The 14,864-nt window shown below is 44.0% G+C and overlaps 1 protein-coding gene across 1 annotated transcript; it reads right to left on the reverse strand.

Annotated features, from left to right (window-relative positions):
• Nucleotides 1-460: 460 nt before the first annotated feature.
• On the reverse strand, nucleotides 461-1,009 carry LOC147978847 (uncharacterized). The gene is made up of 2 exons (XM_087516677.1): nucleotides 848-1,009; nucleotides 461-769 (listed from the first exon to the last, which is right to left on the reverse strand). Exons 1-2 carry the CDS (start codon nucleotides 1,007-1,009, stop codon nucleotides 461-463), a joined length of 471 nt encoding a protein of 156 aa, XP_087372803.1.
• Nucleotides 1,010-14,864: the final 13,855 nt, after the last annotated feature.

The raw sequence follows: 14,864 nt of genomic DNA on the forward strand, positions 1-14,864 counted from the left end.
TGATTTAAATCACGGTGTATTTGAATTGGATTAATTAACAGCTCCAAAAAATTTCTAACATTAATTGTTTGGCTCCAGAATAATTCAATTAGCTTCCACAAAAAGTTTCAGCATTATGATTTACTGCCTAAATTAAATCAGAATAGAAAACAGAAAAATACGTAAGAGAACCCCCGAATGGGCCTAATTGGATGCAGTTGGCCCATTAGTCTAGCCTGCACTTGGCTCTACGCTCTGAATTTGGCCCAAGAGCAACCTTTTTTTGGACAGAAAGGCAGAGCAGAGAGCTGCATTTCATTGATCAAAAGTTTCTGAATTCCTAATTTCTTCTCTTTTTTTCCAACATATTTAAATGTTGGTCACTTCTTCTCTTTTTGTTCCAACATTTAAACAACTTTAACCAACATTTAAACTAGGTGAATTTCTCAAAAAGTTTCAAGATTACAAATTCCTCCATAATTCATGCCTTTCCATACATTTTCAACATTACAACCAGTGTGATTACCATACCTACAAATGCCCAAAAGTATTTGCAAATGGGTATTGGTAGTGCTTGATCTTCAAGCTTCCTAACCTTCTTCTTCAACATCCTAAGCTCAACAGCTAGCTCTCTATCAGTGTGTGCTTGGCCCTCCATCTCTTTTTCCGGAGCTCGTGGTGCGGCCACTGCCGTTCGTGGCAGCATGCGCAACCATTCTTCATGCTCTTCTTGCAGTTCATTCATCAGAGTCTTGGACAGAGCATCGACCCAAAGAAAGAAGCATGTCACCTGCATGAACACCAAACAGATCAACCCATTGCTCAAAGATGCCGACCACAAAAATGGTGCAATTGCCCCGATTCTTACCCCATTCTCGCTGCACACGTAGAATGGACGATTCTGGTTCCTCGGTGTCTGAGAAACCCTCCGATCAACGCCCGCCCGGCACTGTGGATAGACGAAGACAGGCATGTCCACACGCGCCCGGCTCTGCATCCGCGAGGTGGCGCGGGAGCTTGAGGAAGACATGGAGCTCGGTGCCGAAGGGGATCTCAACGCCGATGCGCCCTCCACTGCTAGCTTCCCATCGCCGCGCCCTCCATAGCTAGCTTCCCGCCGCCGTGCTCTCTCTCTCGCCGTGGTCACCGCCGTGCTCTCTGTCGCCGTGGTCACCGCCGCTGTCGCCCGCTTATATAGCACACCCGCCAACGGCTCTCTGCTCAACGGCTCTCTGTTGGGTCCCACAAGCCACGCGTGCAATGGTCTGAATAAAATTGGCCGTCTCTGCCGCCTGGTCCCACCTGTAAGGGCCGAGTCAAAAGGATGACCTGACGGAGACGGCAGAGTTCACGGAACGAGTCGGTGCGCACGGACTAGGGGCAAAACAGAGCACAATTCGCATCTGAGGGCAAGACTGAGTACATGGACACCACTGAGGGCAAAAGGATAATTAACCCTTTGTTGTAATCTCAGCATGTGGGCTGACACGGTATGATGGATGTAATCTTACCTCGTGGCTTTCTTTCCAGGAACCAAATCTTACCTCATTCTTTTTGAAGTAATATTATGGCACTCCATTTTTGCTTTACGGAACATAGACAGGTTACCTTTTTCAGGCTGTAATTTTACCCCACATGCCTTTGTTTCTTACGTTTAGAATTGTGACCATGAGAGATGGCTGGGGTGAGGAATAAGAATTCCTCACCCAGGGTGACGAACATATATATATATTGCTGTTATAAGAATGATCAAGATGCCCTCATGTCCGTATTTTATTTTATCGACACCTCTATCTCTAAACATGTGGACATATTTTTTGATTTCGGCTTTCGCTTGAGGACAAGCGAGGTCTAAGCTTGGGGGAGTTGATATGTCCATTTTGCATCATGCTTTTATATTGATATGTATTGCATTATGGCCTGTTATTACACATTATGTCACAATACTTATTCCTATTCTCTCTTATTTTACAAGGTTTACATGAAGAGGGAGAATGCCGGCAGCTGGAATTCTGGGCTGGAAGAGGAGAAAATATTAGAGACCTATTCTGCACATCTCCAAAAGTCTTGAAATTTCAAGGGAGCACGTTTTAGAATATATGAAAAATATTGGGAGAAAGAAGTACCAGAGGGGGGCCACCCACCATCCACGAGGGTGGGGGCGCGCCCTACCCCCTGGACGCGCCCCCTGCCTCATGGGCCCCTGATGCCCATCTTTGGTTATATGGAGTCTTTCGTCCTGGAAAAAAATCATAAGCAAGCTCACGAGACGAAACTCCGCTGCCACGAGGCGGAACCAATCAAGGGCTCCGACAGAGCTGTTCTGCCAGGGAAACTTCCCTCCGGGAGGGGGAAATCATCACCACCATCATCATGATCGATCCTCTCATCGGGAGGGGTTCAATCTCCATCAACATCTTCACCAGCACCAACTCATCTCAAACCCTAGTTCATATCTTGTATCCAATCTTTGTCCCAAAGCCTCAGATTGGTACCTGTGGGTTGCTAGTAGTGTTGATTACTCCTTGTAGTTGATGCTAGTTGGTTTATTTGGTGGAATATCATATGTTCAAATCCTTCATGCATATTAATACCCCTCTGATTATGAACATGAATATGATTTGTGAGTAGTTACGCTTGTTCCTGAGGACATGGGAGAAGTCTTGCTATAAGTAGTCATGTGAATTTGGTATTCGTTCGATATTTTGATGAGATGTATGTTGTCTTTGCTCTAGTGGTGTCATGTGAACGTCGACTACATGACACTTCACCATTGTTTGGGCCTAGAGGAAGGCATTGGGGAGTAATAAGTAGATGAAGGGCTGCTAGAGTGACAGAAGCTTAAACCCTAGTTTATGAGTTGCTTCGTAAGGGGCTGATTTGGATCCATATGTTTCATGTGATGGTTAGGTTTACCTTAATACTTCTTTCGTAGTTGAGGATGTTTGCAAGAGGGGTTAATCATAAGTGGGATGCTTGTCCAAGGAAGGACAGTACCCAAGCACCGGTCCACCCACATATCAAATTATCAAAGTACCGAACGTGAATCGTATGAACGTGATAAAAACTAGCTTGACAATAATTCCCATGTGTCCTCGGGAGCGCTTTTCTTTATATAAGAGTTTGTCCAGGCTTTTCCTTTGCTACAAAAAGGATTGGGCCATCTTGCTGCACCTTATTTACTTTTATTACTTGTTACTTGTTGATACGTCTCCAACGTATCTATAATTTATGAAGTATCCATGCCATATTTCTAATATTTTTATATGATTTTGGTATGATTTGATTAGAACTAACTCGGACTGATGTTGTTTTCAGCAGAACTACCGTGGTGTTGTTTTTGTGTAGAAATAAAAGTTCTCGGAATGCGATGAAAATCAACGGAGATTTTTTCTGGAAAATATGAAAAATGCTGGAATGAAAAACTAATAGAGGGGAGTCACGAGGGCCCCACGAGGGTGGGGGGCGCGCCCCCTGCCTCGTGGACTCCCCGAGGGCCCCCTGACGTGAAATCAACGCCAACTTCTCCTATAAATACAAAAACCTCCAAAAATTAACCTAGATCGGGAGTTCCGCCGCCAGAAGCCTCTGTAGCCACCGAAAACTAATCTAGGCCCTCTCCGGCACCCTGCTAGAGTGGGCCATCATCACCGGAGGGCACGGAGGAGGATCCTGGAGGGGCCATCATCACCATGAAGGCCAAGGACCAGAGGGGGAACCTCTCCCCATCTAGGGGGGGAGGCCATGGAGGAGGAAGCACAAGGGGGAGAACCTCTCATCCTCTCTCTTGGTCGCACTGGAGTGCCATCGAGAGAGGAATCATGACGCGGTGATCGTCTTCATCAACATCACCGTCATCATCACCATCCTCATCTCTTTTACGCGGTCCACTCTCCCACACTCCGCTGTAATCCCTACTTGAACATGGTGCTTTATGCCACATATTATGATCCAATGATGTGTTGCCATCCTATGATGTTTTGAGTAGATATCCTTTGTCTTTGGGTTGATTGATGATCTAGATTGGTATGAGTTGTATGTTTTACTTTGGTGTTGTCCTATGGTGCCCTCCGTGTCGCGCAAGCATGAGGGATTCCCGCTGCAGGGCATTGCAATATGTTCATGATTCGCTTATAGTGGGTTGGTGAGTGACTGAAACACAAACCCGAGTAAGGGGTTGTTGCGTATGGGAATAAAGAGGACTTGATGCTTTAATGCTATGGTTGGGTTTTACCTTAATGATCTTTAGTAGTTGCGGATGCTTGCTAGATTTCCAATCATAAGTGCATATGATCCAAGTAGAGAAAGTATGTTAGCTTATGCCTCGCCCTCATATGAAACTGCAATAGTGATTACCGGTCTTGTTAACAATTGCCTAGGACAATTCCGCACACCGATCCACCATTATTCCACACTCGCTATTTATAATACGTAGTTATATATTCTAACTTTATGATAACAGCACCTAGTTTCATATTTTAGCTCTCCGTTATCATACAAAGTTATCCACTTCATACCCACAACTTAGTTTTATTTCTCGTTTCTAGTTGGAAGCAAACGTTCGGTGTACGTAGAGTCATATCAGTGGCAGATAGGGCTTGAGAGAGTATTGATCTTACCTTTAGCTCCTTGTGGGTTCGACACTCCATACTTATCACTTCCACCTGAAATTGCTACTATGATTCCCTGCACTTGGGGATTATCAAGCTCTTTTCTGGCGCCGTTGCCGGGGAGCAATAGCGTGGGGTTGATATTCTCGTGTGTGCTTGTTTGCTTTCTTCACTAAGTAGATTTTGCTTTTCCTTTTTTGTTTCTGTTTAGTTGTTGTTGAAACATACAAAAAAATTTAAAGAATGAAAATGCAGAAAAATTACTTGCCTCTCATGCCTAAAAAGTTTTTCAAAAAGAGAAGTGATTGGAAAGTTATGCATTGAAGAAGTGAGGGTCAACCTTGAGCACTCGTGTTCATGCTCACGGAAACAATGTAGAATTTGTCATGTAAGTTTCTCTGTAAATAATTATCCCATTATATATATCCATTGTATTATAAAAATAATGTGCCAAGCTTTGGTTTTAGGAGGATTAGATTGCTTGTTTACTATGTGCAGAACAAAAAACAGAAACTTTGGCTGTAGCGCGTGATTTTACATTTTTTACTAGAAAGTCAAATGGGTCTGAAACTTTTTTCACATTACTTATGTACAAATTTTTCAAATTTTCAAATGTATTTCATAATTTTTGGAGTTACAGAAATTTACTAAACCTCCAGATTACTACATACTGTCCTGTTTTAGACAGATTCTGTTTTTCGTGTGTTGTTTCCTTATTTTGATGCATCTATGGCTAGTATCGGAGGGTATGAACCATAGAGAAGTTGGAATACAGTAGATATAGTTCTAATATGAAATTGGAATGAGTTTTAAACAGTACCTAAAGGTAGTGATTTACTTTATTATACTAACGGATCTCACAAAGTTTTGTTAAAGTTTTGTGTGGATGAAGTGTTCGAAGAACGAGGAGTTACCGATGTGAGAAGAATAAAGAGAGTCAAGAGCTCAAGCTTGGGGATGCCCAAGGCACCCCAAGTAAATATTCTAAGGATACTCAAGCATCTACGCTTGGGGACGCCCCGGTTGGCATCCCATCTTTCTTCTTCAACAATTATCGATATACCTCGGTTTTTGTTTTGTTCACATGATTTGTGTCCTTTGTTTTTTTCTTTTTCTTTAAGAACCATGCTAGTATGAGATGTCCCTTCATCAATTTATAGAATACTTCATGTGCTTCACTTATATCTTTTAGGTATGATCTTATAGAATTCCTCTTTGAGCTTCACGTAAATCGTTTGTGTACGGTTTTATAAAATGCTTCGTGTGCTTCACTTATACATTTTGAGCTTGGATATTGGTTAGTTTATATTAATTGTAGAATTCCCCATGAACTTCACTTATATCTTTTGGAGTGTGAATAATACTATCTTCTAAAGAGGGTTTGGAAGAGTGTCAACTTTAGGAACTAGTGATCCCGCTATTCCGAATGAGAAGAATTTTGCTTATGTGGAGAGTAGAAAAATGTATATGCTTGTAGATCATGAAAATAATGCTTTATGTGATGGTTATGTTGTTGAATTCATTCATGATGCTACTGAAAATTATTATGAGGGAGGAATGTATGCTTGTAGGAGTTGCAATAATATCAAGTTTCCTCTTTATGTGCTTAAAGTTTTGAAGTTATACTTGTTTTGCCTTCCTATGCTAGTTGATTCTTGTTCCTATAAATTATGTGCTCACAAAATCCCTAGGCATAGGAAGTGGGTTAGATTTAAATATGCTATTCATATTCTTCATGATGCTCTCTTTATGTTTCAATTCTTATCTTTTATGTGAGCATCATTGAAATCATCATGCCTAGTTAAAAGGCATTAAAGAAAAGCGCTTGTTGGGAGACAGCCCAATATTTAACTTTACTGTTTTTGTGTGTTCTCGTTATTAAGCTACTGTATTAATCATGTATTATAGCTTTTGTTTCAATAAAGTGCCTAAGACCTTTGGGAAGACTCGGGTGAAAGTTAATGTGATCTTGCTGTAAAAAATAGAAACTTTGCACTCACGAGATTAGCTGCCATTCTTTACATAAGAGTGCTTCGGTGCTGATTCTTTTTGCATAAGATCAATAGACAAATTACTCACGTCCACCAATTTATTTCATAATTTTCTGAGTATCAAAAGTATGGTTGATGTTCAGATCATTACAGACTGTTCTGTTTCTGACAGATTCTGTTTTCATTGCATAGTTTGCTTGTTTTCTAGTTTCTATGGCTTATATTTCTCAATATAAATTGTAGAAATGATATGGTACAGTAGGCATTGTGTGAGGAAAATTATGAACCTTGTCTTTGACAGTACCAAAGTGAATGGTTTACTCTTTATCATACTAACCTATCTCACGAAGTTCCGTTAAGTTTTGTGTGATTGAAGTTTTCAAGTTTTGGGTGAGATATCGATATGAGGAGAATAAGGAGTGGAAATACCCTAAGCTTGGGGATGCCCAAGGCACCCCATGATAATATTCAAGTAAGACTCAAGCGCCTAAGCTTGGGGATGCCCCGGAAGGCATCCCCTCTTTCGTCTTCAAAACTATCGGTATACCTTATTCGGAGCTATATTTTTATTCGTCACATAATATGTGTTTTGCTTGGAGCGTATTTTCAATTGTACTTGCTGTTTGAATAAAATCATTTGATCTGAATTATTAAATGAAAGAAGAATCCTCCCATGGCTAGTTAATCATTTAACTACTCAATGTCCTTCACTCTTATCTTTTGGAGAAGTTTGTCATTTACTCACGTGCTTCACGTATATCATATGAGTAAATGGTTGAATAATTGAATACCATAAATCTGAATTTATATATGTTTCATATGCTTATACCATGGGGAGTAATGACTTCACATAGAATAAGTATAGGTAGTAAACTTATTGAAAGTTAGCAAACGTAGAATTGGTCACTTGAACAATTCATGAAAGAATATTTAAGGAAGAGAGATTTCACATATAAATATACTATCTTGGACATCTTTTGTAATTGTGAGCACTCATTAAAATATGACATGCTAAAAGGTTGATGTCGGACAAGGAAGACAATGTAATGGGTTATGTTTTCTTATGTTCGAAATAAAGTATATTGTATTGGATCATCCAACATGTTGAGCTTTCTTTCCCCCCTCATGCTAGCCAAATTCTTTGCACCAAGTAGAGATACTACTTGTGCTTCCAAACATTCCGTAAAAACAGTTTTGCCATGAGATTCCACCATACCTACCTATGGATTGAGTAAGATCCTTCAAGTAAGTTGTCATCGGTGCATGCAATAAAAATAGCCCTCTAAATATGTATGATCTATTAATGTGGAGAAAATAAGCTTTATACGATCTTGTGATGTGGAAGAAATAAAAGCGACAAACTGCATAATAAAGGTCCATATCACAAGTGGCAATATAAAGTGACGTTCTTTTGCATCAAGATTTTGTGCATCCAACCATAAAAACGCATGACAACCTCTGCTTCCCTCTACGAAGGGCCTATATTTTACTTTTATCTTCTACCCTTATGCAAGAGTCATGGTGATCTTCACCTTTCCTTTTTACATTTTATCCTTTCGCAAGCACATCGTGTTGGAAAGATCCTAATATATATATATATATATATATATATATATCCAATTGGATGTAAGTTATCATGAACTATTATTGTTGACATTACCCTTGAGGTAAAAGGTTGGGAGGCGAATCTATAAGCCCCTATCTTTCTCTGTGTCCGACTAAAACTTTGAACCCATAAATATCACGTGAGTGTTAGCAATTATGAAAGATTAAATGATTTTTGAGTATGTGGAGTTTGCTAAATCAAAGCTTTGACATAGATCCTTCCTGAAAATAAGATGACTTGCAATTGTTTGATGACAAAGAATATAGTTTGTTAGTTTCAAGAAAGTTTATGATCTATACTTTATCATGTGAATAGCTTGTTACTTGATCATGAAAGGTTTTTATGAAAATGAGCTACTGTTATTGTATATAATGATGCTAGAAAAAGTGATTGGAACTATCATTGATCAAACTTGTGCACTTGCTAGCATTCACACCTCATAAATTATTTCTTTTATAATTTACCTACTCGAGGACGAGCAGGACTTAAGCTAGGGATGCTGATACGTCTCCAACGTATCTATAATTTATGAAGTATTCATGCCATGTTTACAATATTTTTATATGATTTTGGTATGATTTGATTAGAACTAACCCGGACTGACGTTGTTTTCAGCAGAACTACCGAGGTGTTGTTTTTGTGCAGAAATAAAAGTTCTTGGAATGCGATGAAAATCAACGGAGATTTTTTCTGGAAAATATGAAAAATACAGGAATGAAAACTACCAGAGGGGAGTCACGGGGGCCCCACGAGGGTGGGGGCGCGCCCCCTGCCTCGTGGACTCCCTGAGGGCCCCCTGACATGAAATCAACGCCGACTTCTCCTGTAAATACAGAAACCTCTGAAAATCAACCTAGATCGGGAGTTCCACCGCCAGAAGCCTCCATAGCCACCGAAAACCAATCTAGGCCCTCTTCGGCACCCTGCCGGAGGGGGCCATCATCACCGGAGGGCATGGAGGAGGATGCCGGAGGGGCCATCATCACCATGAAGGCCAAGGACCAGAGAGGGAACCTCTCCCCATCCAGGGGGAGGCCATGCAGGAGGAAGCACAAGGGGGAGAACCTCTCCTCCTCTCTCTTGGTGGCACCGGAGTGCCATCGAGAGAAGAATCCTCGCCGCGGTGATCGTCTTCATCAACATCACCATCATCATCACCATCATCATCACCATCCTCATCTCTTTTACGCGGTTCACTCTCCCGCACCCCTCTATAATCCCTACTAGAACATGGTGCTTTATGCCACATATTATGATCCAATGATGTGTTGCCATCCTATGATGTTTTGAGTAGATATCCTTTGTCTTTGGGTTGATTGATGATCTAGATTAGTATGAGTTGTATGTTTTACTTTGGTGCTGTCATATGGATCCCTCTATGTCGTGCAAGCATGAGGGATTCCCGCTTTAGGGTGTTGCAATATGTTCATGATTCGCTTATAGTGGGTTGGTGAGTGACTGAAACACAAACCCGAGTAAGGGGGTTGTTGCGTATGGGAATAAAGAGGACTTGATGCTTTAATGCTATGGTTGGGTTTTACCTTAATGATCTTTAGTAGTTGCGGATGCTTGCTAGAGTTCCAATCATATGTGCATGTGATTCAAGTAGAGAAAGTATGTTAGCTTATGCCTCTCCCTGATATGAAACTGCAATAGTGATTACCGGTCTTGTTAACAATTGCCTAGGACAATTCCGCACACCGATCCACCATTACTCCACACTCGCTATTTATAATACTTAGTAATATATTCTAACTTTATGATAATAGCACCTACTTTCATATTTTAGCTCTCCGATATCATACAAAGTTATCCACTTCATACCCACAACGTAGGTTTATTTCTCGTTTCTAGTTGGAAGCAAACGTTCGGTGTACATAGAGACATATCAGTGGAAGATAGGGCTTGAGAGAATATTGATCTTACCTTTAGATCCTTGTGGGTTCGACGCTCCATACTTATCACTTCCGCCTTTGGAAATTGCTACGATGATTCCCTGCACTAGGGGATTATCACCTGTTACAAATTACCTTATCACAAAACTATCTGTTACCGATAATTTCAGTGCCTGCAGAGAATACCTTACTGAAAACTGCTTATCATTTCCTTCTGCTCCTCGTTGGGTTCGACACTCTTACTTATCGAAAGGACTATGATAGATCCCCTATACTTGTGGGTCATCACCAAGCCCTAAAATCTCTCAAGAGGGCTGATATGGAGTCCGTTCGGGGCTCCGGAGAGGGGAATCCGTCGCCATCGTCATCATCAACCTTCCTCCATCACCAATTTCATGATGCTCACCGCCTTGCATGAGCAATTCCATCGTAGGCTTGCTAGACGGTGATGGTTTGGATGAAATTTATCATGTAATCGAGTTAGTTTTGTTAGGGTTTGATCCCTAATATCCACTATGTTTTGAGATTGATGTTGCTATGACTTTGCTATGCTTAATGCTTGTCACTAGGGACCGAGTGCCATGATTTCAGATCTGAACCTATTATGTTTTCATGAATATATGTGAGTTCTTGATCCTATTCTGCAAGTCAATAGTCACCTACTATGTGTTATGATCCGGTAACCCCGAAGTGACAATAATCGGGACCACTCCCGGTGATGACTATAGTTTGAGGAGTTCATGTATTCACTAAGTGTTAATGCTTTGGTCCGGTACTCTATTAAAAGGTGGCCTTAATATCCCTTAGTTTTCAATAGGACCCCGCTGCCACGGGAGGGTAGGACAAAAGATGTCATGCAAGTTCTTTTCCATAAGCATGTATGACTATATTCGGAATACATGCCGACGTTACATTGATGAACTGGAGCTAGTTCTGTGTCACCCTATGTTATAACTGTTGCATGAGGTATCGCATCCGACATAATTATCCATCACTGATCCATTGCCTACGGGCTCCTCACATATTGATCTTTGCTTAGTTACTTTTCCGTTGCCACTGTTACAATCACTACAAAACTACTACTGTTACTTTTTCCACCGTTACTGTTACTTCCATATTACTTTGCTACTAAATACTTTGCTGTAGATATTAAGTCTTTCAGGTGCGGTTGAATTGAAAACTCAACTGTTAATACTTGAGAATATACTTTGGCTCCCCTTGTGTTGAATCAATAAATTTGGGTTGAATACTCTACCCTCGAAAACTGTTGCGATCCCCTATACTTGTGGGTTATCATCCTGCTAATGGCTCAACAGATGGCTGGTTAAATTCAAGCACAAAGGTACCTGGTTCCACAGGCAACTTGAGGGCAGCGCGTTTTGACAAGTCGTCGGCAATGATGTTCTCCGCTCGGGGAACATGCTCTGCTTGTAGACCGTCAAAACGCTCCTCCAACTTCCTCACCTCATCCACATAGGCCTCCATCAACGGGCTATGGTAATCCTTGTTGACTTGCTTAACGACGAGCTGTGAATCACCTCTGATGATGAGCTTCCTGATTCCGAGGTCTGCCGCGATCCTGAGACCGGCAAGTAATCCCTCGTACTCCGCCGTGTTGTTCATTGACTTTTCCCGAGAAAGTGCATCTGGACTACGTAGTTGAGGAGCTCTCCGGTGGGTGCGACGGGCAGCACGCCGGCACCAACACCTTGCAGCGAGAAGGCTCCGTCAAAGTACATGACCCAATCACGGCTCGTCTCCTTGCCGGGAAGGGTGGTCTCTCTAACTTCTTCGTCTGGCGTTGAGGTCCATTCCGCTATGAACTCTGCCAAGGCTCGGCTCTTGATTGTTGAAGTGCTTTCAAATTTGAAGTCGAAGCTTGACAGTTCCAACGCCCACTCCACAATCCTCCCAGTGGTATCCGGATGGTGCAAGATTTGTTGCAAAGGGAGGCAGGTGACGACGGTGATCTCATGTGCTTGGAAGTAGTGACGCAGCTTTCTCGAGGCCATAAGAAGGCCGAAAAGTAGCTTCTATATGCCAGAATACCTTGATCTAGCCCCCTTCAAGAGGGAACTTACAAAATAAATCGGGTGTTGCACCACCTTCTTCTTCTATTCGACTTCGCCCGCTTGCGCGGGCTCCGTCTTTCCGGCATCAGGCCCTGCCGGGGAGAGCTTCGGCCCATCATCCGAAGGCTCTACTGCTACCGCTTCTTCTTCCTCAAATTCCCTCTGTGCCACTAGCGCCGCACTAACCACTTGATTTGTTGCCGCTAGCAGCAACGGCTAGTATTGGCGTGGAGGAGAGGTACCTCTTCACATCTTGCAGCGCCGCCTCTGCCTCCGGAGTCCATTTCATTGGACTCGCCTTCTTCAAAACTTTGAAGAAGGGGAGGGCGCGCTCAACAGATTTGGAGATGAACCTACTTAGAGCAGCGACACAACTGGCAAGACTTCAAACATCTTTGACTCGTCTTGGCACCTCAATCTACTCAATTGCTTTGATCTTGTCCGGATTTGCTTCGATTCCACGTTGAGACACAAAGAACCCGAGAAGTTTGCCAGATGGAATGCCCAACACACACTTCTCTGGTTGAGCTTGAGGTTGATCTTGCATAGATTGGCAAATGTTTCGTCCAGATCTTGCACGAGCGTGGCCTTGTCTTTGGTTTTGACTACTATATCATCCATGTAGGCTTCCATATTTCTATGCAGCTGGGGCTCAAAACCAATTTGGACCGCTCGGGAAAATGTTGAACCCACGCTCTTCAACCCAAAAGGCATCTGTACGAAATAGTACGTACCACATGGGGTGATGAACACAGTTTTCTCTTCGTCTTCCTTCATCATGAAGATCTGGTTGTATCCTGAGTAGGCGTCGAGGAATGACAGCAGGTCACTCCCGGCAGTGGAGTTCACGATCCGGTCAATGCGTGGCAAAGGGAAAGGATCCTTTGGACAGGCCTTATTGATGTCTGTGTAGTCAATACACAGCCTCCACTTCCCATTTTCCTTACGCACTACCACTGGATTGGCCAACCACGTGGGGTGGAGCACTCCTCTGACCAATCATGTCGCCTCCAACTTCTTGATCTCTTCGATGATGAACTCTTGTCGCTCCAAAGCTTGCTTTCTGACCTTCTACTTGATGGGCCGCGCATGGGGACAGACAGCAAGGTGGTGCTCAATCACCTCCCTGGGAACGCCGGTGATGTCCAATGCTTGTAATGCAAACACGTCGACATTCGCCCACAGGTAGGCGACGAGCGCGCTTTCCTATTTGCTGTCGAGGATGGAGCTTATGGTAAAAGCTCCACCCGTGCCATCCTCCTTGACAGGCACCTTCTTAGTTTCTGGCGGGGCTGCCTTGGACCTCTTTCTCCCGCTGGCGAAACTCTCTGGCACGTCCTCAACGGTAACGCGGCGCTCCGAAGAGGCGCGTTTGCCGGAGGAGGTGTAGGAGTCCTTGCCGGGGTCGAAAGTCTTGCCGAAAGGGGCCTTGCCAGAAGAAGCAGAGGTCTTGCCGGTTTTCTTCCCTCCCCGGGCCTCAGCAGCAGGTACAAGCGTCTTGGCGGCAGCTGCTGCAACTACCTCCCGGTAGAGTTGGTCGGCGCAGATAAGCGCGTCCTTCTTGTCGGAGGGGACGGTGATGATGCTCATCGGCCTGGGCATCTTCAACGTGTTGTAAGCGTAATGTGATACCGCCATAAACTTTGCCAGCGCTGGGCGGCCGAGGATCCCATTATAAGGCAAGGGGATCTTGGCAACATCAAAAACGATCTTCTCCATCCGATAGTTCAGCTCACCCCCAAATGTGACGAGCAACGTGACTTTGCCCTTCGGCTGACTCCTCCCCGGATTGACCCCTTGAAACATGCCCATCTCCTCGAGATCTCCATCGGGGATCTGTAGCCTTTCGATCACAGCAGGCGAGATCAAGTTCAGTCCGGCCCCGCCGTCAACTAGTATTTTCGTCACCTTGAGGTTGCGTATTGTTGGGAAAACCAATGACGGCAAACACCTGACCGCAATTGTGCTGCCAGGGTGATCCTCGGTGTCAAAAAAATAGGCGTGCTGGACCACTTCAGTGGCCTCTGGGCATCGAACGATGGCTCCGCCGTAGTGACTTCGCGCGCCCACTGCTTTAGTTGGCAGTGAGAGGTGTGCAGCGAGGCGCCACCGTCGACGCACATGGCCTCCATAGCTTTCTGGAACTCATTCTCACCGGACTCGTTCTCCTCATCATGATCATCATCCTCCTCCTTCTTGTCATGGCCCCAAGTGGGCCTCTCTTGTTGATTATCCTTGTCACGACGGCCTCCCCGACCGCCACACTTCTTGCCGGACCCTTCAGCACCATCCTGGCCCTTCTCCTTTCTGCGCCTCTCATATTCAGCTTTCTGCTTCTCTGCAAGCAGCTCAACATGCCGGCAATTTTGGAGGTCGTGGCCTTTGGTGCGGTGGATCTTGCAATACTGCTTGTCGAGGCCTCCTGGCTTGTCGGCAGCCGCCAAAGCCCGGCAGGCGGCGCACCCGGCGATTTCCTTGCCGGGGTCGTCAACCTTGGTCTTCTTGGTGGAGCCGGGGTCGCTGGATTCCTCGACGGCAAGCACGATCTTGCCCTTATGCTTCCTATTGCGGCGTCAGCCCTTCTTTGCCGGGGCGACGACGTCTTCGTCTGTGGAGTCGGTTTCTGCACTGGCATCTTCGCCGGGGTACTTCCTTCCTTCTTCAGCCCGAGCGCACCTATCAGCCAGAACATACAGCTAGGCTACATCCTT

The sequence above is a fragment of the Triticum urartu genome, chromosome 3A, assembly GCF_056163025.1.
Source record: "Triticum urartu cultivar PI428250 chromosome 3A, HENAU_Tu73, whole genome shotgun sequence".
Lineage (NCBI taxonomy): Eukaryota > Viridiplantae > Streptophyta > Magnoliopsida > Poales > Poaceae > Triticum > Triticum urartu.

Bases quoted from the DNA above. Each gene is read 5' to 3' on its own strand.
- LOC147978847 (XM_087516677.1), bottom strand. From the start codon at position 1,009: ATGTCTTCCTCAAGCTCCCGCGCCACCTCGCGGATGCAGAGCCGGGCG. The intron at 770-847 runs GTAAGAATCGGG...GTGTTCATGCAG, and splicing joins ACGTGTGCAGCGAGAATGGG to GTGACATGCTTCTTTCTTTG.